Source organism: Globicephala melas, chromosome 7 (assembly GCF_963455315.2).
Source record: "Globicephala melas chromosome 7, mGloMel1.2, whole genome shotgun sequence".
Lineage (NCBI taxonomy): Eukaryota > Metazoa > Chordata > Mammalia > Artiodactyla > Delphinidae > Globicephala > Globicephala melas.
In genome coordinates, this window is record NC_083320.1 from 71,774,998 (window position 1) to 71,799,901 (window position 24,904).

The following is a 24,904-nucleotide window of genomic DNA, read 5'->3' on the forward strand; positions in this document are numbered from 1 at the left end:
TAGGTATATGCCCAGGAGTGGGATTCCTGGATCATATGGTAGCTCTATTTTTAATTTTTTAAGAACCTTCATACTTGTTTCCATACTGGCTGCACCAATTTACATTCCCACCAACAGTGTACTAGGGTTCCCTTTTCTCCACACCCTCTCCAGCACTTATTATTTGTAGACTTTTTGATGATAGCCATTCTGACTGGTGTGAGATGATACCTCGTTGTGGTTTTGATGTACATTTCTCTAATACTTAGTAACGCTTAATGCTGAGCATCTTTTCACATGCCTGTTGGCCAGCTGTATGTCTTATTTAGAGAAATATCTATTTAGGTCTTCCACCCATTTTTCGATTGGGTTGTTTGTGTTTTTGATATTGAGTTGTATGAGCTGTTTGTGTATTTTGGTTATTAACCCCTTGTCAGTTGCATCATTTGCAAATATTTTCTCCCAGTCTGGTAGGTTGTCTTTTTGTTTTGTTGGTTTCCTTTGCTGTGAAAAAGCTTTCAAGTTTGATTAGGTCCCATTTATTTTTGCTTTTATTTCTTTTGCCTTGGAAAAGTGATCTAAGAAAATATTGCTATGATTTATGTCCAAGAATGTTTTGCCTGTGTTCTCTTCTAGGACTTTTATGTGTTATGTTTAGGTCTTTAAACTATTTTGAGTTTATTTTTATATATGGTGTGAGGGTGTGAGGGAGTGTTCTAATTTCACTGATTTAGCAGTCCAGCTTTTCCAACACCACTTGCTGAAGAGACTGCTTTTTCTCCATTGTATATGCTTACCGCTTTTGTTGTAGATTAATTTACTGTAGGTGTGCGGGTTTATTTCTGGGTTCTCTATTCTGTTTCATTGATCTATATGTCTGTTTCTGCCCCAATACCACACTGTTTTGATTACTGTAGCTTTGTAGTAGTGTCTGAAGTCTGGAAGGGTTATGCCTCCAGCTTTGTTCTTTTTCCTAAGGATTACTTTGGCAATTCTGGGTCTTTTATGGCTCCATATAAATTTTAGTATTTTTTAAGTAGCATTATTACTTAAAACTTTTTAATTGCCAGATCAAAATGAAGAGTTTTATGGGGATTTTTTTTTTGAGATATAATTTGTATACTGTAAAATTCATTTTAAAGTGTGCAATTCAGTGGTTTTTAATATATTCACAAAGTTGTACAACCATCACCACTATCAAGTTCCAGAACATCTTCATGATCCCCAAAAAGTATGCTTGTACACATTATCATTCACTCCCCATTCCCCTTCTCTTCTCAGCCTTTGGCAACCATTAATCTATTTTCTATCTCTGTGGGTTTGCCTATTGTCATTACATATACATCAAATCATACAATATGTGGCCTTTTTCTTTCACTTAGCACAATATTTTCAAGGTTCATCTGTGTTCTAGCCCTTCATCTTTAAAGTCAAATGATATTTCATTATATGGACAGACTACATTTTGTTTATCTGTTCAGCTGATGGACATTTGGGTTGTTTCTACATTTTGGCTTTTATGAATAATGCTGCTATGAACAGTCATACCCAAGTTTTTGTATGAATATATGTTTTCAATTTTTCTGTTATATACCCAAGAGTAGAATTGCTAGGTCATATGGTAATAAGCATATGTATTTTAAGTCACTTTCCAGTCACATATAAATTGGAAACCTGTGAATTCTAATACTAATTGATTAAAGAGTAGCACTATGATAAAGTAGAAAGAAATGGGTTTTAGAGTTATAAAGTAAGGAGTAAGAAGTGTGAAAGGGTTAGAATGTATTGAGGGCCAGACTCTTCATTAGGTTTTCCCTATCTCAGACACTCTCTTCCATGTTTAATCTCTTGACGTAGTTACTACCAGTAACTACCACCACTTCATAAACTCAGTTTCAAGCATCCATCTCTCCACTGCCTCCTTTCTTTCCTGTTCACTCCCTCTAGTGCTCCAATTCCAATAATTCTTTGATCTCATCAGGACCTTCAATTCATTTATCTTAAGACCTTTTCACTGTGCCTCTCCCCATTCATGTCCTCTCTTTCCTCCTATAATCACTGCATCCACCCTTAGCTCCTGTGCCTCTCTCTCACTTGGTAAAACCATCATTCTGGTTAATCCAACTCTATGACTTCTCCGGCACCTATATATACAGATACAAAGGTATCTTGAATGTGGCTGGAGAAAACACCCACCCCTTTAAATTTAAGGCTAAGAGGGCCTTTAGTGGTGCCTGATAATTTACTGTCTCCTCCATCCTCATTCTCAGCTGATGACCTTACTCCCATTTCACTATGATAATGGAAGCCATCAGAAGAAAATATCACAAGCATCCACCACCACACTTACCATCCTTCCTATATCTGGGCTCTCATACTCTACCCTCCCTCCTGTTGCTATGAACTGCTTGTGTGCCCCTAACTAAGCCAATAACCCCACTTGTGCTTCAGATCCCATCCCCTCTCACCTCCTTAGGAGAATGGCTCCAGCAGTTCTGTCTTCTCCTGCATCATCAGTTTTTCCTTCTACACTGGGTTCTTTCTCATCAGCCTACTAACATGGTACTCTTTCTCCCATCTTACAAAAACTAAACAAAAACCCTCTTTTGGCCTCACTTCTTCCTTGATCCACTTCCCCCATTTCTCCCCTTCCCTTTACTAGAAAGTTTTCTGTTCTGGTTCTTTCTGATTCACTCTTAAACTCACTCCAGTCATATTTTCATCTCCACAGCTTCTCCAAAATTTCTCTTGCTATGCCCACAAATGACTTCCACATTGCTCGGTCCAGTGATCAGTGCTTAGATCTCATCTAACCCATCACTTACATTTGATAGAATGGAACTTCCCCTCCTCCTTGAAATCCTGTTTTCACTTGTCTTCTAGGATACCATACTCACCTGATTTTCTTCTTGCTTTTGCTCCTTTTCAGTCTCCTTTGCTGGTTTTTCTCACCTCCCAGATCTATAAATACGGAGTGCTTCCTTAGCTTCAAAGATATATCTGTAAAATGGAATCGTATCTGCTTTGCGAGGATTTGTAAGGATCAAATATTGTGTGTTTGAAGGTTTTTATGACTTTAAAATTCTGTGATCTATTTTGGGGGGGGGGATATATTTATATTAATACCTTATTATATTTTAGGCTATATTTTACAAAATAGCAGAGGTCTCACATGGCACCATATTCACTAATAATTGCTTTTTTATTTCTCATTACTTGATCATTTTTGTTATATATAGTTAAATGTAGTTTAATAATAATCTTCCCTGGTGGTACATAACTTATCTTTTAACTTCATAAATGTCAAGTTATAGAAAAGTGTCTCTAATACTTTATGAATTACTAACAAATCAGTGTTTTAATTCTAGGGGGTATCATCTGGTAGGCTATAGGAGGTTTTGTTTTCTGTAAATTTGCTTAAATTAGAATTCTGGCTATCTATCATTCCAGGAATGGACTAGAAGATGTGAGGTGTATGATCTCATCTAAACCCTTCTATGTAAATACAGCTTTCTAAGCCTCTGCTTTCTTGTTTTTTAAATGTGGTGGATTAGGTGTTATGTTTCTTACAGCAATAAAAAATGTTAAAAACACTGGATTTTGGTAAAGATTTTTAAAGTTAAGATTTTAAAAATATCTTTCCAGTAATTCAGTTATTTACAAATATCTATATTATACATCTTGCTCTCAAATAGCTATCTGCATACGTCATTGTGACTGTTTTTATTCTGTGTATATGTGTGTTTTCGTGCCAATATATATACATACACTATGTATATATATTAAAGATAGATATATATACTTTCTCTCAGGATCACAGAATCAAAAAAACTTGCATGTGTGTATATATACATACTTATACACACTCATACACACACACACACACACACACACACACACACACACACACGAAATTTTAAATTCCAGTGCCTACAAAAGCCAAATAACACAAAAGAGTTGGGACTGTAGCAAACAGGAAAGTCAAGCCATGGCCCCATTTATATGTGACAGACATTGCTCAACTCCAGCCGTCATGTAGACATGTGGGCCCAGTGTTCCAGGATCTACCAATATTTCATTATGGATTTTTATGCATGCCCTCCCAAATGTTAAATGTTGGCAACAAATTCAGGATTTTTACAAGCATTATGAGCCAAACAACAACACATTCTGTGGGCTGTTTACAGCCTCTGAGCCACCAGTTCACAACTTCTGATATATAGATATACAAGCATAACAGAAATAAGCCCTTGTATGTATAATCTGATAGGTTCGGATTAAGATATCCTCAAGTTCCTCTTTGGATTTGGGCTCTAATAAGATAGAAAGGGTGGGGAACAGGGACTTCTCTGTCCAAGAACAAAGTCATCAGTAACAGAGCAACTGTGTAAAAGCTTGCTTTTAAAAGTGTATGTGCATGATCTAATGAGGTAAGCTGATAAACATCATTTATAAAAGGAAGAGAGAGGCTCCATTGTCTTTTTAAAACATCGCCAAAGTTTTTATTTCTGTGGATTTAAATTTCATGTTTTCTTACTATGAGTATTAATTTGTTAGAATATGATCCCAAGTATTGGGATCCGTAACATCTTATGGAAAAACCCGAATGAACTTTTTGGCCAACCCAATAGTATTTTCGTTCAAATAGGAACTAGAAATTTTGACCCATTATTCATGAAATTTTGTTCTTTTTAAGTAACACAATTACTCAATCTAACTTAATTTAATCTTCATTAAATAGACCTTTTCCTCATGAACTAAGCATTCTCTTTCTCTTTTTTTATGATTTCAGAGTGCTAAAATCTCAGTGTAGTATAAAAACTCAAAATAATCAGATTTTAGTGAATAAAAATTAATAAACTAAATGGAGAAGAGACTTAGTAAAACATTTTAATTATTCCATCTAGTTTCAAGGGGTAGTGATTCTTTCATATGGTATAGGGAAGATGTTAGATTTATGGTTTGTTTTATTATTTTAGTCAATTAAAATATCTCTTTAACTATACTTTTAACCTACCAATAGAGAACCAAATAATTTTAATTGCTTGATTAAAAGCAATTTTTAAAAATAATGCTAGAAGAGGTCCTGAAATCCTCAAAGAAATTGGTATAAAATACTCCAGAGAAACGTTTTTCAGCCAAATTCATTTCAAGGATACATCCAACTTTAAATTACAGCTGATTGATATCTGACCCTACGTCTTAAGTCTAAGATTTCTTAATAGTCTGGGTAAGAGAGGAAATAATTTGCTAAAAGAGGATAAACACTGTTCCGGAAAATTAAAACAAAAACCATACATTGCAGGGTCTTTGCACTGATATTCTTCTATGATCTGATATATTTATTGTAGTATTGTAAAATCTGAAAGTACAGATTTATTTCGCTATTTCTAGGTTGGGGGATGTGGTGGGCAGCTACTGTTACATCAGTGTGCTGCCTGTACATTGTAGTTAGATTGCGTACGGCCATGTTGAGTTTTTTTGAAGTTGTTTTTTTTTGTTGTTTTTTTTCGTGTAATTTTAGAGCTAGAATGACCGTAGGAATTGTGTGGCTTATCTTTCTTATTTTACAGGTTAGAAAACAGGGACTCACAGATATTTTTGTACAAAGTTCCATAGCTAGTTACTGACAGAGCCATAGCTGGAAATCATATTCTTTGATTCCAAATATAATCTCTTTTATACTATTTCTTTATTGTTTTCCTCAAAAACAGACATTTTTTCCCCCTCTTCCTTCACCTCTGCTTTGTTCACATCTGGTAACCACAAGTTTGTGGAACTGTATTCTTATAGAAAATGCTTTTTTTCTTTACCTAGAAAGAAATATCAATTTCCAGTAGATCTGATCATTTACAAAGGACTTTTTCTCTATTGGACACTTCATGAGCTATTTTCCTTGTTTTGGCCTAGCTTCTTAATTATCTCAACTTTCTTATTAATAAGATCTATATTTTTGTTTATATTCAACCTTTGTTCTTAATTATACTGTGCTCCAAAAGATAGTACTTTTGTATCTTTAAACTCATTCAGTTAGTGACCTAGACCCCAGGCCTCAGACTGTTAACTCGGTGGCCTGTTAGGAACCAGGCCGCACTGCAGGAGGTGAGTGGCAGGGAGCGAGTGAAGCTTCATCTGCCGCTCCCCAATCCTCCCCATTGCTCGCATTACCACCTGAACCATCCCCCGTCCATAGAAAAATTTTCTTACGTGAAACCGGTCCCTGGTGCCAAAAAGGTTGGGGTCTGCTGACCTAGATTAAAGAAATACTGCTGATAAGTTCTATAGTTCCGAAGATGGATTACCACGAGATCAACATCTTCAGATTTTAAGAATTCCTAAAATAAATTTTTTTACGCTTTATTAGATTTTTGCCTCATATTATGGGAGAACAAATTAATAGATCTCTCTTGAAAATAATAAAATGATCAACCTTCGAGATCAGAGATAATATTCTTTTTCTTGGCCCTGTCAGGCTTTCCTAACTTAAAATAATAAAAGGCCTGTAGACAGTTATTTTTCATATACCTCATTTCCTTTTTTTTTTTAAATTAAAGGCAAGTGGTCAAACTCTAAAAATCAAAAAACTTCATGTCAAAGGAAAAAAGACTGAGTCAAAAAAAGTCAAGAAAGTAACTTTAACAGGGGATACTGAGGATGAAGACTCTGCATCTACAAGTAGTTCATTAAAAAGAGGAATCAAAGACCTGAAAAAAAGAAAAATGGAGGAAAATACTTCTATTAGTTTGTCAAAACAAGAAAGTTTTACTTTTGTTAAGAAACCTAAAAGAGATGACTCCAAGGACCTAGCTCTTTGCAGGTATTATTTCAGTTTTCATGTACTGTATATTTACAACTTCCTATTTTATTTGCTTAGAAATCTTCTGCCATACTAAAGGCAACTTTTTGACAATTTGTGTAAGTAGTGAATGAAAGTCTATAGTATAAGTAAATATATTCTTTTATCTTTTTAAATAAATTAATTTGCATTTTTTACTTGAAAGATTATGAAAGGTAAATTTTTAATAAAAATAGATATTTCTAAAGCATAGATACTGATTTCAGACATTGTTTTCTTTAGTATGATCCTTACTGAAATGGAAACTCATGAGGATGCATGGCCTTTTCTACTTCCTGTAAACTTGAAACTTGTTCCTGGTTATAAGAAAGTTATTAAGAAGCCTATGGATTTTTCCACAATTAGAGAGAAATTAAGTAGTGGACAGTAAGTAAATCATTTCAGTTCGATATTTATTGAATGCTTGGTACATGCTGGGTACTTTTCGAGGGAGCTAAAAATACATTAACAACAAAGACATAGGCTCTGCCTTTGGAGAGGGATGTGTGTGTGTGTCACTCGCTTTTGGTCAGGGTAGTATAGTATGTAAGACAAATCAATTAAAATTATGTAAGTAATTAAAAAGCAGTGTGATAAAGCATTTTGACATTGGAAGGGCACCAAACTCAGCCTGGAAGGTAAGGAAGAGTATCAAGAAAGCCTCCCAAAGTAAATTACATGTAAGCTAGAGCTTGTATTGTACATCAGTGGAATATTGACACTGTCTCGTGGATTTAATAAAAATTGACTCTGTAATATTTTCAGATTATTACAATGTAGAGATAGAAGATCACTGGAAATTTTAACTATTAAAAGCTTTATTGTGGGGCTTCCCTGGTGGCGCAGTGGTTGAGAGTCCGCTTGCCGATGCAGGGGACACAGGTTCGTGCCCCGGTCTGGGAAGATCCCACATGCCGCGGAGCGGCTGCGACCGTGAGCCATGGCCGCTGAACCTGTGCGTCCGGAGCCTGTGCTCCACAACGGGAGAGGCCACAACAGTGAGAGGCCCACGTACCGCAAAAAAAAAAAAAAAAAAAAAAAAGCTTTATTGTGAGTTGTTGGAGAATACTAAAAATGTGTTTATTAAATGTGGAAGAAAATTATTATTTGCTCCTCTCTACTATATTCTCTTTGTGATCCTATCCAAAGAGCAAAATGACTTCTGGCCACAGTTAATGATCTTTGTTAGATTGCCTCAGACTTCTTGCCAGAGGGTAGCAGCTGTTAGATGTTGGCATTTAGTTGGTTCTGGACATTGGACACTGGTTCTAAACATTTTGGAGCCACAAGAATAAGGCTGTTCTCTTACAAAACAAGCCCACACAAAAGCATTCCATGTGTTAATGGCCAGGAGCTGTGCATCTCCCTTCTCCATTCTCCCTGCACCCTTTATTCCTGCATACCAGTTTACCTTAGTGTAGCCCATGCGCATCACTTCAAGCAAAGTCATAAATAAGGAGAAAGAAGGAACTTTACATTTAAAAAAACTATAACATATATTTAATTGCATTATTATTGTTATTATTATTATGTTCTTTCTAGATATTCTTTTGGTGAAAATCACTGTAATCTGTAATTTAAACTCAGTTTAGAAGAGTTGAGTAGAACTTAACTCATAAAGATCAGTGTCTGTCTTACATGTATCAGATGATTTACGAGACTGACCAAATGACTAGTTTATTTCTCTGGAGGCTGAACTGTCAATCTTTTAAAGAATTATGTCTGTCCCATTTTATTATTTTTTAATTTCGAAAGGGACCTGCCTAAATTCCGAAAACATTAAAACTATTGGTTCTTTTTTTTTTTTTTTTCGGTACGCGGGCCTCTCACTGTTGTGGCCTCTCCCGTTGCGGAGCACAGGCTCCGGACGCGCAGGCTCAGTGGCCATGGCTCACGGGCCTAGCCGCTCCGCGGCATGTGGAATCTTCCCGGACCGGGGCACAAACCCGTGTTCCCTGCCGTGTCGGCAGGCAGACTCTCAACCACTGCGCCACCAGGGAAGCCCAAAATTATTGGTTCTTATATGATCCAAATAGCAAAAACTTCTGTCTATATATGAACTGGTTTTTTTGCTTTTGCTTTTTTTTTTTTTAACATCTTTATTGGAGTATAATTGCTTTACAATGGTGTGTTAGTTTCTGCTTTATAACAAAGTGAATCAGTTATACATATACATATGTTCCCATATCTCTTCACTCTTGCGTCTCCCTCCCTCCCCCCCTCCCTATCCCACCCCTCTAGGTGGTCACAAACCACCTAGCTGATCTCCCTATGCTATGCGGCTTCTTCCCACTAGCTATTTTACATTTGGTAGTGTATATATGTCCATGCCACTCTCTCACTTTGTCACAGCTTACCCTTCCCCCTCCCCATATCCTCAAGTCCATGCTCTAGTAGGTCTGTGTCTTTATTCCTGTCTTACCCCTAGGTTCTTCATGACCTTTTATTTTTTCTTAGATTCCATATATATGTGTTAGCATATGGTATTTGTTTTTCTCTTTCTGACTTACTTCACTCTGTATGACAGACTCTAGGTCCATCCACCTCACCACAAATAACTCAATTTCGTTTTTTTTATGGCTGAGTAATATTCCATTGTATATATGTGCCACATTTTCTTTATCCATTCATCTGTTGATGGACACTTAGGTTGCTTCCATGTCCTGGCTATTGTAAATAGAGCTGCAATGAACATTTTTAACTTCCATAATTCTCCAGTTCCTGGATAGAGGATGAACCTAAACCTCAAAATAAACAGGCTTACACATTAACACAGAAGTACCAAAAGATCTGCAAAATCTAAGCTCCCTTTTTTCTTTCTTTTTTTTTTTTGTTATGTGGGCCTCTCACCGCTGTGGCCTCTCCCGTTGCAGAGCACAGGCTCCAGACTCGCAGGCTCAGCAGCCATGGCTCACGGGCCTAGCCGCTCCGCGGCATGTGGGATCTTCCCGGACTGGGGCACGAACCCGTATCCCCTGCATTGGCAGGCAGACTCCCAACCACTGCGCCACCAGGGAAACCCTAAGTTCCCTTTTGAGAATGAGCGCCAGTAAATGGAGGAGGTCACAGCAGAAGCAAGCAGAGAGAAGCAGTTCTGTATAATCCTGTTTGTGATGCCAGGTGTGGGAGACAGAATTCAGAGAATTCAGACTCCTCTCACTTCGACTTATTTCATTAAACCCAAATTAATGAGCTGGGACCCAAACTCACAAACAGTATTTCAAATTTCAAACTAGAAACTTAGAGAACAGAGGGGAGGAAGTGCCTCCTTTAATGAATCTTTCTGGGTTCCATCAGCTTCCCCTTCCTTCTGTTGTACTTATTTCATCTAGAATCTCGCCTAAAATTCTCTCCCGGATTTGTCTCCCTAGTGCTAATCATTAACCTTTTCTTGTAGTAAGGAACGGTCTAAAGAGATAAATATTTCTCAAGGCAACTTTAAAATATTTTATAAAAATTATTCCCACACATGTTATATGATTGCATTTATATGAAATGTCCAGAATAGGTAAATGTATAGAGACCAAAAGACAAGTTGATGGTTGCCACGGGCTGGGGATAGGAAGGAATAGAGAGTAAATGCTTAATGGATAGAGTTTCCTTTTGGGGTAATGACAGTGTTTTGGAACTAGGTAATGCAATGTTGTGAGTGTGCTAAGTGCCTTAATTATCTACCTTAAATGGTTAATATGATGTTATGTGCATTTCACCTTAATTTAAAAAATAATAATTCTCAGAAGAAAAGGAAAATGGGTGAGGTTACACAGGGCTGACAATTCTGTGAGCTCATTACAGATAAAGAAATTTTCTTCATTTATTATTGCACATATTAGAAGAAAGGAGTGAAAAGACTGTACAAGGTATTTCATCAAAGAAATAATTCCACTTTTACCAGATCTCAGAGCTTCAGTGTGCGCTTCATAGGTATTTCTAATGGGTAAATTATTTTAGTATTCAATTTGTCATAAGTTAGAGTTAATTTAAATTTGACTTTCCAAAAGCCCTTTTTCAAAATGTATTGATTTGGCTTGAAATGCACCACTCCTTCCTTACTAATAAGTCTAGTCGTGCACCTTTCAGTTCTCTTCTCTGTGTTCTTACAGGGAAAGAGGCCTGGGATTATCCCACCAAAAAAAAGCACTGAATTCACAGTGCTTCTCATTGAAAGGCAGTTTCCTGATAATGTTATCTCCAGTAAAGAGATAGCACATGCTTTTTTTGCTTGTTTTCGATCATCATATGACAGTGTTTGAGCAAAAGAGCATATCTGAAGAGAGAAGAAGAGAAATGGGAAAGGGGCAAGGTTTAACACAGAGTGACCTATCCTGGGATGTATGTAAAAGCTACAGGGCAAGTGTCATGTACATAGTGCATGGGAAGCATTTATATTATTTCTACTGTAGCTAAATATTTTTGAGTGTAAAAAATAGGGTACTGCAAGTGATACAGTTGGTCAGAGTTAATAAACTAATCAAGTAGGATGAGTCCTGTAACAAAATTGTGATACAGGTCGAACAGGAAATTGGATGTAAGAAAAATGCAAGTTTGTTGAAATATATCTTGATCTTCAAGAGAAATCTGTTTTCCATTTAACCTGTCTTTAAATTCTATATGTCCAGAACACGTGCAGTCTTTTAAACGTCCTATTTATAAGAGGGTATAATATGTTTTATATCAGTTTAAATGCAGTTACCCTAATCTTTTTCTTTTTCCTTTCAATTTTATGTTTTATTTTATCTTTTATTACCTCTTCATTTGTTTGCAAAACAAAACCAGCCTACAAAAGCAACCTGTAATCATGTGTTTTCTTCCAGGTATCCAAACCTTGAAACTTTTGCTCTAGATGTCAGGCTTGTTTTTGACAACTGTGAAACATTTAATGAAGATGATTCTGATATAGGCAGAGCTGGCCACAGTATGAGGAAGTATTTTGAAAAAAAGTGGACAGATACTTTCAAAGTGAGCTGAAGTTATAATAATCTCTCTTTTTTTTTTTCCTTTTAAACAAGGACAAATGAACCAGCAATGTGAACTGTATTTACATACATGTGCAAGGCACATACATAATGACTTTTTTTTCCTTAAAATAAATATCACACAAAAAAAAAGTATCAGAAGAATGATACCGTTTTTAAAGGCTTCACTCCTACAACAACCAAGGCCCTTGGTTATTGGTTTGTGTGATTTATCAGCTAATTTAGGTAGAACAGGGAAGCACACCCAAAGAATTTTCAAAGGAAAGGGTGTTATAGTGCAATAGCAATTAAAATGTATCAAATCGCACTGAATATTCAACACCAGAGCTCTAACGTGGGAAATGGTTCTCCTTTCCCTCTCAATAAATATCTATTTTTCATTTTTTTACTTTGTAGTTTATTTTTTAGTGAATGTATTTAATTTTATGAATTATTTATGATTAAACCACATCCAGAATCTTCGTTTTCTGTGAAAAGGAAGAACTAGAAAAATTGCTTTAAATCTTGAAAATACAACAAGGAATGTTTTAAAATATAAAACAAAGCCAAGTTAAACTGTTTACACTGATGTGCTATAAAAGCACCAAAAATAAACTTTACTGTAGAGTTACAAGTACATTTATATATATATATATATATATACATATATATATGTATATATATATATGTTGCTGCATCACTTGTGTAGTTAAATTGTATTTCAAGACAGTGAAGAAAAATTGACATGTATATACTGTTCATTATTGTTTATATTAAGTCTTGTTTTAAATATGTATTATGTGTATATATTGTTTGCAGACATTATTGTTTATGCCTTAGAAGGATTGTAGCATTTTATTTTAGTCTGAAGGTAATTATAGCTATACAGCTTGTACAGTAATTATCCTCTACCAACACTGTGGCATCTCCTTGATCTTGGTAGTGCCTGCCTTTGAAACAGGGTGTAGGGGATATTAGTTTTCCATTTTTTCTATTTTGTTATATAATTTTAAGCCACCAGGGCCTAAATTAAAGTATAATCATTTGTATCCATGTGGAATAAAATTGTGACAATTTCCTACGCACACAGTATTTTTTCATAGAAACATTTCCCTCCCATTTGCCTTGCCTCAGAAATAAATTTAAAAGACATTTGTAACCACTGTGTTTTAACTACTGTGTGTTGTGGTGGCCTGTTGGAGGCAAGTAGATCAGAATTTTTTTGTACCTATGTAAGAGTACTTGAAGTTTTATTTAAAATAAAATGTTGTGGAAAAGGTAGCATTCTTTTTTTTAGGAGTGTTATTTTTCACTACTATGTGTGGCACGGATACAATAAAAGACTTTTACAAACTAGTTTTTTAGTTTTTCTTAATGAACCTGGCATTTTTTTTTTCTCAAAAAAAGCTAGTTAATTTAAATTTGCTTTTTACAGAATCATAAAGGAGGAGCAGCAGAGTGTGGTTCAAAGAGCATTGGGCTGGGTGGAGGAAGGTGGTCTTAAGTCAAGTGATGTGACTTTGATGAGTCTCTGAACCTCTCTGGACCACTTTTTATTGTTTATTTCACATTTCTAATATGAAAATATTAGAATATTTTTTAAGGTCTTGTTCTAATAGGTGAAATGTCTCTATTGTAGACATACAACCCAGTTGTCATTAAGAAAAATTTATTATATAAATTTGTCTAATAAGTCATGAGATACAAGTTCAAGCATTCATGAACTATGATTTGATGCCTTGCTGGGGTCTGAGGAATCATTGAATGAACAAGACAGGCACAGGCCCTACCTTCATGGAGCTTACAGTCTAGTGCAGACGTGATCCTTAGCTAATGTCCTTAGTAAAGGGCTTTTCATAAGTAGTGAAGGGAGAATAGAAAAGTTTTGAAGAAATATTAAGCTTTAGAATGCTTCATAACCTCAGAGTATTTTCCAAAATTCCTAGAGTGTTTGTGAAGGCTTATATGAAAATCAGCTGTTATTATGTACATATGTCGGTTTCTGTTAACCAAATATTACAGTGATGCCTTAAGGAGCTGGTGCTCAATCAAAAATACCATGTGGAACAGAGAACAAGGTGGTGCTGTGAATCAAGTGTGTGGTTTTTGTGTTTATAGAACTGGCTGCCAGATGCTCCATGGAGAGTCGTCTTCATTGGGGTGTTTTGCCTTAGGGAGCATATGTGGTTACATTACTTTATATTAGATGGCATATAAGAGCTTGATATTAACATGTCTGATGTCCGAGGGGCGAATGAGAAATAAAATACTTAAACACACACGAAGAACAGTTTTTCAATGATTAATTTTCTTTTAAAAATAAATTAAATATCCCTGAAAAAAAGAAAGGTGACTATTGGCTACTTTGGACTGCTGTCTTCATTGTTGTTACTCAGCAGGAGTAGCTGTTCAGGAAGTACTGGCCATGATCCCCAAAGGGCCACAATTAGTCTCCAGAACAATTGTTACAATACACATGTGGATCATTTGTTATGTGAATGACTCTTGCATTCACGGTGCCATAGGTTGGGCCTATCTTCAATAAAACCAGTATTATTATTCTCCTCAAATATAAAAACATTTTCCTAACCCTCTGCTGTCATACAAGTATGCACAACATACTTTTTCTAAGATAAATTAGGCTTTAACCTGAACCTTCTCCATTCTAGTCCTGGTTGCTCTGTGAGTTGTAAAAAATTGGCCTGACCTCAAGTATAGGTTTTGATTTATCCTAAGGATAAACCAATCAATCCACTACTACCGAACCCCAAAAATAGTCATCAGTTTGAAACAACATCTAGAGAGTAAATTAATATATTTGTTTAGTTGTTAACCGTGGTTAAAATTAAACAAATGAAAATTTATCTGTGGGTATACCTTGAACTCAAAAGAACTAAATTACCATAAATGCAAGGTAATCTCTTTTTCTTATTTCAACCCCAAAATGAAATTTGTTAAAAGCACTAGTTTTAATCAGAATCATGAGGGAGCTGATCTGTCTTTGGTACCTTACTGCACCCACTCTGTGCTGCTTCTCTTTTCTATCCCCTCTACCCCCATACCCGTTCAAGAAATTTAAAATCCTGTTCATTTAGGCTCCTATGAAACACATCCTTAACAAGGAGATCTGATATCTATGAGTTACTCCTTTTTATAAATTGTATTTGTGGGCTACCTCTCTCAAGATTATTTGCATTTGAGAAACAAAAGAAGTTTGTGTTCTGTTAAAAGAATTTCATTCCAACAAGGAGATAAGAGAGGTATTCTAAGACAATTGAAATTTTCCTTCCACAGGAATATGACTCATAAAAAATACAACACAGAGAAACTAGTAGAACCTTATCTACTAGGAATTTTGCCTCAGTTAGATCTCTTAGGAGGCCTGCTTGGACCACATTACAACTCTGCCTAAAAAAAAAAAATTTTTTTTAAACCTCAACTACACAGAATTAAGATAATTCCTCTCCTCAATTCATGACACACTCTTCACATTGTTGTTACAAAGCCCCTTTTCTTTCATTTTCTTACTTCTTCCTTCAGCTCCTCTTCAATGCCCTTTCCCCCGCACATACAACCACATATGTCTTTCCAGTCAACCTTTTATATATGTATTTAGCAACACATACATCTTTAAAAATATATGGTGTGGGAAAAAAAACATATATATATATATATATATATATATATATATACAGTGTTTTTCAAACTTGTATCAGTTGCATTATGCTATACATGTCTTTCTATTTTTCTATTTTTGTTTCTTTTGAGTTGAAAAAGGAATACATAAATCTAGTTCATTACTTTTGATTGCTACAAGGTATTCCATCACAGGCGTATACCACATTTTACTTTCAAACTTCTCTCAGAATGAAAACCTAAGTTGCCTGCAACTCCTTGTCACTGCAAATAATACTGCGGTGAATGTTGTCATACATGTCTTCTATGGACCTGCGTGTGCAAGCCTGTTTCCTAGATGGTCCCACATGATTCATGCCCCTGTGTAACCCCTTCCCATATTGTATCGGGTTTCGCCTGTGTGACCAACATAATGTGGCAGTGATGTGTGAACTCCCAGACTAGGTAATAAATACATTGCTATTTCCACCTTGTTCTCTTGGATCACTTGCTCCTGGTAAAGCCAACAGTGTTGTTGAGGACACTGTAGCAGCCCCATGGGACAGCCAACAGCTAGCACCAATGTGCACGTCATGTGACAGCAGCATCTTAGAAGTGGATCCTTCAGCTGAAGTTAAACAGATGACAGGAGCCCCGGCCAACATCTGGACTGCAACTTTACAAGAGACACTGCTGAATTCTTGACCCATAGAAACTGTGGAACAATAAATGTTTATCGTTGTTTTAAGCCACTCAGTTTTGAGTAATTTGTTACATAGCAATAGATAACTAACAGACTGTGGTAAGAGTTTCTCTAGGATCTATATGTAGGGGAGAATCCCCAAGTTGTTAGGTATGTGCACACTAACTTTCCACGCTATTGCCATACTACCCTCCAGATGACTACACCAGTTTACACTCCTACTAGCAGTGGAAGAGGATTCTTCCCCCTACTTCTCAACCAGTATTCAATATTTGTTTGGATTAATTTTCACTAACAATTTATTACAGATTTTGAATTCGAATACCATGTTTTGAGGGATATCGAGCAATTTCTCCAATCTTTTTAGCAGCTTCAACTTTGATTCTTTTTATAGTTTTTGTTTTATGTAGACATCATATCTAACCCTATCTGCTTTTTAGGGACTATAAAACTGCCCCAAATTTTATATTCAGCCAATGATATTCAGGAGACGGAACATTCAGGAGATGAGCAGGCAAAAGCTCAGGTAAATGGAGGTGAGTAGAAAATATTGAGAGTTCTTGGGTATTGTTGGAGCTTATATAGACTTATGAGTTACTGTAGCAAAAGCAGTGCTTGGAAGTGTGATGGGTAACAAGTTGGCTAAAGGCAGGGTTAAAGGAAAAGATAATTTGGATCTTCTGGACCTTCACTGGAAGAGAATTTTGCACCGTAGCAAAATTAATATCTGAGATTTATTTGTTCTATTTCTACCCTGACCAAACACATGAAGATCATTTGGGTTGTTCTCACTTGGATGACTAAATAAAAGCATTGTGAGGTATGCTATAAGTTGTATGTAGTTCATTCTTGAAATTAAAAAAAAAAATTTAAGTATCAAGCTGGACTTCTAAGAGTGCCCTTATTCTCCCTGAACAAACTCCTTACCATGTCCTTTAATAAAAAATAGCCCTGGGACTTCCCGGCTGGCACAGTGGTTGAGGATCCGCCTGCCCATGCAAGGGACATGGGTTCAAGCCCTGCTCTGGGAGGATCCCACATGCCGCGGAACTACTGGACCCGTGCACCGCAACTACTATGCCTGCTCTCTAGAGCCCGCGAGCCACAACTACTGAGCCCGTGTGCCACAACTACTGAAGCTAGCATGCCCAGAGCCCATGCTCCGCAACAAGAGAAGCCACCACAGTGAGAGGCCCACGCGCCCCAGTGAAGAGTAGCCCCCACTCGCCACAACTAGAGAAAGCCCCCGTGCAGCAACGAAGACCCAACACAGCCAAAAATAAGTTTGTTAAATAAATAAATAAATATTTAAAAATAGCCCTAATAATCATGGTAATGGATACCAAAGAATGTGGTTGAATCTTGAAGGGGAATTCAGTAGTGAATGAAAGAGACCTAAGGCTTATAGCCAGTCGAGAATAAACCTTGTGCTGAGATGAAAGGAAAGCTCAGCAAGGTCATTACATCACCAAAGGCTAACAAGACATTTACATGGCAGGTTTGTATGGAGACAGTGGAAGGCCTTGAAAGGTATGTTCTCATCTGTGATTCCTCCAATTCTTCAATTACGTTTACAGCTCTTCTTCAATATTGCTTTTCTGAATATCCTCATTATAGCAAATCTCAATTCTTTTGAATATAGAAGTGACTGTTTAAAAACAAAGGCTGATTCTATTCAGCCATTAAAAATTATCATGAAAATCTATATTAATATTGGTAAATTAAGTGAAATGGCTGGTTATAGTATAGTATGTATAGTAATTCTGTTAAAATATATTTAATGCACTTAGCATGGGGCAAACTTTGCTGGGATGCATATACTAAAATGTTAGTGCTTTTTTTCTGCAGGGATGTATAAAACATTAACAGTGCTTTTTTTCTCTGGTTGGTAGAATTTGGGAAGACTAACATCTTTGTCATCTTCCTTATCTATAGATCATAATATCTCTGCAAAAAAATGTGCTTTTTTTTAACATTTAAAAAGTCACAAACCAAGTATGGTAAATTTAGCTGGTAAATATAACTGGTGAATATACTGAATGATGCCATTTAAAGGTTAAGGCATAACATTTACATAATAATTGAGTTGTGGATTACTTTCACATCTATTATTTCACTTAAGTTAAATAGCTTTTTATTGTATAGGTATTTTTCATGTGGAAGACACTTGAATTGCATATTCAGTAGCTGGCTGTCTTGTCTTCTTCCTTCCATCCACTCTGTAGATGTTGGCTGGCTGTAAACTTCATGGGAAAGTGGGCACTTTTTTAGCCCCAGGAGGATAAATCTTTTAATTAGTAAGCCAATCATGGTAATTCCATTCCTGTTGAAAGTGACTGCTTAAAGAATGAGCATGTGATATAATCCTGGGCAGTGACATATGTGAGAAGTCTTCTGGGGAATTGTTCAGAGGAGAATTTCTGTCCCTTTTGGTCTTTGGAGATGGTTATAGGAGGCCATGATGCTTGGAGCTACTGCAACCATCATTCAGCTATGCAGAGACAAACCTGAGAGATGACAACAGTAATGCTGAAGATGGGGGAAGTGAGGGAGATGGAAAGGACTTGGGTTCTTGATGACATGAGCCATCAAATTAATCTTAGAGCCACACTACCTCTGAACATTTTGCTAGATGAGATAATTTATTGCATAAGCAATTTTGAATATTTTGTTTCAGATGAAAGCATCTTAATATAGCCTGGGCTACTGCTTTGCAGCAATTCAGGCTACATGCTGCACAATTCCAGAGGGCCCCATTCATATAGGCCAGGATATAGCCCATTTTACAGATGACAAAACCAACACCAAAAAGGTCGAGTAATTTACGCATTGGCAGCAAACTTAGTAAGCTTCAGTTGGTAAGGTCTTTGGCCTTCAAATAAAATTCCTCAGTAACATAAGACTGATTTTCTTGATTACTTTGAACATTATTTGAATGCATTTTCTCACCAAAATATTCCAAAACTAATTTGAGCATTGGTAGTGTTATGGAATAATAACAAGATGGTAATTTTTAAGAGATGAATGTATTCTAGTTTATTTAGAAATAGTTACACTGCTATGGAATCAAAATCTGAAAAGAATATTGAACACTAAGTTCACTTCTGTACATGAGGAAGGAACTGGAATTATCTTTAGCCTCCTGCTGTAAGCAATCAGGCAACTGAACAAAGTATATAAAACAAATGTTTTTAGACATTAGACTACAACACAAGACTGATTCCTGAAATAAGAGTAAGAAATGAAGCTGGCCTTACAATTACCCTGGCTAAAGATTTAGTATCTGGAGGTGCTCCAGTCTTAATTTTATTATCTTACCCATTATTTTGATTAACTCAGCACTTTACAGCATGCAATGCAGTATCCTCCACAGGTAGAGGATTTTCACTGCAGTTCATCCTTTGGTGTTGATGTTTTTCGTTATGGGACTGGTGCTATGATGGCATAAAATATGTCTAAATCCTTAAGGTAAGTTAAGAGTCATATTATATGAAAGACAAGTGGAAAGGAACTTCATTTTATAATGTGGGGTAACCCAGGTTTGAATATAACAGATTGATGTCTTAAGTAAACTTGGAATAAAAGTTATATTCCTTACTCATCTTCATATAGATTCAAGTATTACCTCTGTAGTGGTTCCCAATCTTTTCACTATTATGTACAACTGTTATTGTTGTTTTTATTTCCATGTCGCAATGCTTGAAGAGTTTTATTTACAAAGCAGTGGGATTTAAAAAAAAATACCTTGTACACCATAATTACAGGCACACGTGCCATTCATTTGAGACTATTTGGGTCATTAAAAATAGCATAACACCCCTAGTTATAACATTCAGAGTCTGCCTAGAAGTTGGAGAACCTCAGGCTTACTTATCATTGATGATTCCTGTATCAATAAATACACACTGTATTCTTCTTCTGACCTCAAACTCTATCTTAGGACATGACACAGATAACACAACCTCAACAATCTAAAAATGATCTCATTGTCTTCCTACTTTTCACACTTGCTCTTTCCCCTGTATTCCATACCACGGTTAACAGAATCAACATACATCTAGCCACCCATGGTAGGAAACCTCAGAATTCCTTTGGACTTCTCACTTTACCCATCTCTCCATGACATCCTGAAGAATCTTCCTCTAAAATTCCTATGGTGTACATTTATCTCCAATTTTCCATTCCCTCTGCCACTATACTAGTTTAGGCCTCATCATTTGCTAAGTACCAGTATCTCATTTTTTCTAGCCATCCTCCCTTTTTATTTTATTTTATTTTTTTAACATCTTTATTGGGGTATAATTGCTTTACAATGGTGTGTTAGTTTCTGCTTTATAACAAAGTGAATCAGTTATACATATACATATGTTCCCATATCTCTTCCTTCTTGCGTCTCCCTCCCTCCCACCCTCCCTATCCCATCCCTCCAGGCGGTCACAAAGCACCGAGCTGATATCCCTGTGCTATGCGGCTGCTTCCCACTAGCTATGTACCTTATGTTTTGTAGTGTATATATGTCCATGCCTCTCTCTCTCTAGCCATCCTCCCTTTTTAAAAAAATTGTGGTTAAATATACATGACATAAAATTTGCCATCTTAATTATTTTTAAGTGTACAGTTCAGTGGTGTTCAGTAGATCCATATTTTTGCACATCTATCACCACTATCCATTCCAGAACTGAGACTCTATATCCATTACACAGTAACTCCTCCTTCCCCCAGCCCCTGGCAACCACCATTCTACTTTTTATCTTTTTGTATCTGACTTATTTCACTTAACATGTCTTCAAGATTCATCCATGTTGTACCATGTTTCAGAATTTCCTTTCTTTTTAAGGCTGAATAATAATATCATCGTATATGTATAGACCACATTTTGTTTATGTATGCATCTGTTGATGGACATTTGGGTTGCTTCCACTCTATAGCTATTGTGAATAATGCTGCTATGAATATGGGTGTACAAATATCTCTTCAAGACTCTGCTTTCAATTCTTTTGGGTTTATACCCAGAAATGGAATTGCTGGATCAGATGGTAATTCTATTTTTTAGTTTTTAAGGAACCACCATAATGATTTCCACAGCAGCTGTACCATTTTACATTCCCTCCAACAGTACACAAGTTTCCAATTTCTCCACGTCTTTGTCAACACTCGTTTTGTTGTTTATTTTTTGACAGTAGCCATCCTAACAGGTGTGATGTGGTATCTCACTGTGGTTTTGATTTGCATTTCCCTGATGGTTAGTGATAAGTATCTTTTCACTTGCTTGTTGCTCTTTTGCACATCTTCTTTGGAGATGTGTCTGTTCAAGTCCTTTGCCCATTTGAAAATCAAGTTGTTTGTTTTTTGTTGTTGTTGAGTTACAGGAGTTTTTTTTAATATATTCTAAATATTAACAACCCTTATCAGATATATGATTTACAAACAGTTTCTTCCATTCCATGGGGTGCCTTTTCACTTTGTTGATTGATTATATCCTTTGATGCACAGAAATTTTTAATTTTGATGTAGTCCAATTTGTCTGTTTTTTTCTTTTGTCTATGTTTTTGGTGTCCTATGCAAGAAATCATTTCAAATCCAAGTCATAAATCATTCCCCCTATGTTTTCTTCTAATAGTTTTAGCTCTTACAGTTAGGTTTTCGATCCATTTTGACTTAATTTTTGTACATGGTAGAAAGTAAATGTCCAACTTCATTATTTTGCATGTGGATATCCAGTTTTTGCCATACCATTTGTTGAAAAAACTCCTTTCTCCATTTCGTGGTCTCAACACCCTTGTTGAAAATCATTTGACCATATTTGCGAGGATTTATTTCTAGGCTCTCTCGTCTTTCCCAATGTTTTTTTCCATTGTTGTAATAAGTTTTGAAATCAGTCTAGTCATCCTCCTTTTGTCCACCACTCTGCCATCTTGAACCCAGATCTGATTCTGTTAGTCCCTTGCTAAAAAGGTATTCGTGTAGCATTAAAGGCTCTTCAGACTTGGCCTCGGCCTATTCTTAGTCTTTTGTCCTATCATAACCCCATCCTCTCTTCCCTATTGGCTACTCATCCCACAAAATAACTCCAGAACACAATGTATACCCACCCACCACCTGCTAAATGCTATTATTTGTGCCTTCCTCTGTTCTCCTTCCCACCCTCCACCCCCAGGCGGCAGTTACTTTTTACTCCTATAGAATTTTGTTACTATCAGAGCCATTATCACATCAACTAAATTATGAAGGGAAAGAGCCATTCAACTAGCTAAAGTACCATGTCCAGGTTTCCAGTATCGTGATATCTAAGAAAGAGACTGAATTATCTGAAATATACTAGGTGAGCATATAGACTCAACACAATGAGAATGAGATATGCTTGGGAGTGTTTTATCCAGGCATGGTAAGGGCAGGCGAATCAGCCCTTCTCCACAACACAGCAAACCACAATGTAGTCTCTATCTGACAACTTCTGGGGTTCTTTCCTGGACAATACATACAAAACAGCATATATTACCCCTCAAACTCCCCTTTTTCTCTGTTCCATGATGCTTATCCCCATTTTGTGTTCCTGAGAAAATGAAATATCTCAGCTTCCTTGATTATCACATTTTCCAGTTCTGCCTATTTAAAATTATTTCTAGCTATCTGATTGGAATTCTGCACATTTCATGAGTCATGTGTTTATCGACATGCTCTTATTTTATGACAAGAGATAACTGTCCATTATATATGGATTTAACTGGCTTTCTTAGTCCTCCACTCAAATTTCCTGTGAGCAGCTAGAATTCATATTCTCCCATAACTAAGGGTATTGCTGTTATGGGCTGTGTATCTCCCACTCTCACCTGACACAGCTTCTCAAGAGATTGTGTCTTACACATTTTTTAAACACCCAGTATCTAGTATAATGTCTGACATATTAATGGCACTCAGTAAAACTTTGTCAATAAAGCCTTCCCATCAAGGAAGTTACTCAAAAGAATGAGCTATACTCTGAAAGCAATGCCAAAATCCAGGTTCTAAATATCTTTTAGGTAGCAGCTATGCTGGAATAAATGTTTGAATTTTCCAAATGATTGCCTTGAAAAGGATAGCTCTTATTGCACGTATATGTTGGATTATATTTCATGAAATATGAGGTCATATTACTTTATAATCATATCTTGAAGCCTAGTAATGTTCTGATAGCATACAGCTGCTTCCTGGGACGTGTTAAAGAGGCTCATGTCTGTAATAAAAGACCTAAGACGTCCCAGGTGAACTAAATAGGTCAAAAAGAAGGGATTATCTGGTACAAAGTAAAACTTCTTTGTAAGTCTCCAGATTGCTTTCCTCTGGTCTCTAACTTTGATCTCATTTCCTTTCTAAGAGGAGAGTACCTATCATCTGGTATAGTCATTAATACCATAAAATCAAAGACTTATCTTCCTGGGCACATGATGGAATTGTATTTCCTATACTCCTTGTGGTTGAGTGAGGCCATTTGACAAGCTAGTTCTGGCCAAAGAGATCTGAATATAATTATCATGTGCATCTTGTTGGCCAAGTATTTAATTTCTCTCCTCTCCCTCTGGCACAGCTACTATTAATGCTCAAAATGACTCATGTTCTGTTAGCCCAGGTCTCTGATTAACTATGTTGAACATAATTCCCAATGGACACATAGCATAAACAAGAAATAAACCTTATTTTAAGTCACTAAGATATTAGGGTTCATTGTAATTGCCTCATATCCTAGGCTATCCTGATGCAGACTGGCTATTAAACCATTGGATTAGAAGGAAAAAAATAGGCCCTGTAGGGCATAATATCTTACCTCTCTGTATCCCATCACTTATGAAATGGTCCTGGAAAAGAACTAAAATGCACAATTGAAGAGGGTCTTGGCAAAGTTAGTAGATTGAACTGTAGTAATGTGTCATGGTCAGGAAAGACTGCTAATATATTTTACCTTAGGTTCAAAGGGGAGACACTGCTTTTGAGAAACCTCATGATGGAAAACACACAACCAATAAGAAAGTGGAGGGGCTGGAGTGCATTTTGACCCAGTGAAACTTTGGGCTGATACGGATTTGTGTGGACAATGCTTTATGCTATTATTGAGACCCAAATTGTGATCGACCTAAAAAAGATCGGTAGATTTTATTAATACAAAGAATTACAGGGCTTCAGCCAACGCAGTGGTTAGAGGGATATTTATAGTTGTAAATCCTATATGGAAAAAAAAATCATAAATCAGTAAGCTAACCTTCCAATAGAGAAAGAAGACCAAACGAAGCATTAAGCAAGCAGGAGGAAGGAAATAATAATTAGAGCAGAAATTAATAAAAAGAATAGAAAAATTAATTAAACCAAAAATTGGTTCTTTGAAAAGATCAACAAAATTGACAAAGCTTTAGCTGAACCAACTGAGAAAAAAGAGGGAAGACTAATTACTAAAGTCAGGAATGAAAGAGGGGACATTGTAGAAACAAAAACGGACTTTAAGTGAATACTATGGACCAAGTAGATAACTTGGATGATAATGACAAATTCCTATAAGATACAAAGTACTGCAACTGACTCAAGAAGAAAGAGAATATCTAAATAGACCTATGACAAAGAGATTGAATTAATAATTCTGTAAGTTGGGCTATTATCAAGTAAATTTGATTATACAATGTCTATTATATTCTTATAAAAAACCAGGAATCTGAAAGTAACAATGTGGGTTTCTTTTTCAAAACTGTATTTTAAATCTTGAATTCTCTTGTGGAGCATTAGTAACAAGATACTGGAAAATAAAGAATTTGAGAGGATGAGACAGAAGAAATAAGAAAAGAAAAATTTTAA

At 36.2% G+C, this 24,904-nt stretch overlaps 1 protein-coding gene across 24 annotated transcripts in view; it reads left to right on the forward strand.

Annotated features, from left to right (window-relative positions):
• BAZ2B (bromodomain adjacent to zinc finger domain 2B) overlaps positions 1–13,125 on the forward strand; it is a 382,320-nt gene extending 369,195 nt beyond the window's left edge. For 22 of the 24 annotated variants that reach the window (XM_060302371.1, XM_060302369.1, XM_060302379.1 and 19 more), the window contains 3 exons: positions 6,534–6,796; positions 7,058–7,201; positions 11,629–13,125. In XM_060302371.1, the coding sequence (XP_060158354.1) occupies positions 6,534–6,796; positions 7,058–7,201; positions 11,629–11,782 (561 nt within the window). In that variant the 3' untranslated portion in view covers positions 11,783–13,125. Of the gene's footprint in view, positions 1–6,533; positions 6,797–7,057; positions 7,202–11,628 lie in introns of those variants that run through there. The other 2 variants (XM_060302387.1, XM_060302388.1) reach the window with 1 other exon arrangement.
• Positions 13,126–24,904: the final 11,779 nt, after the last annotated feature.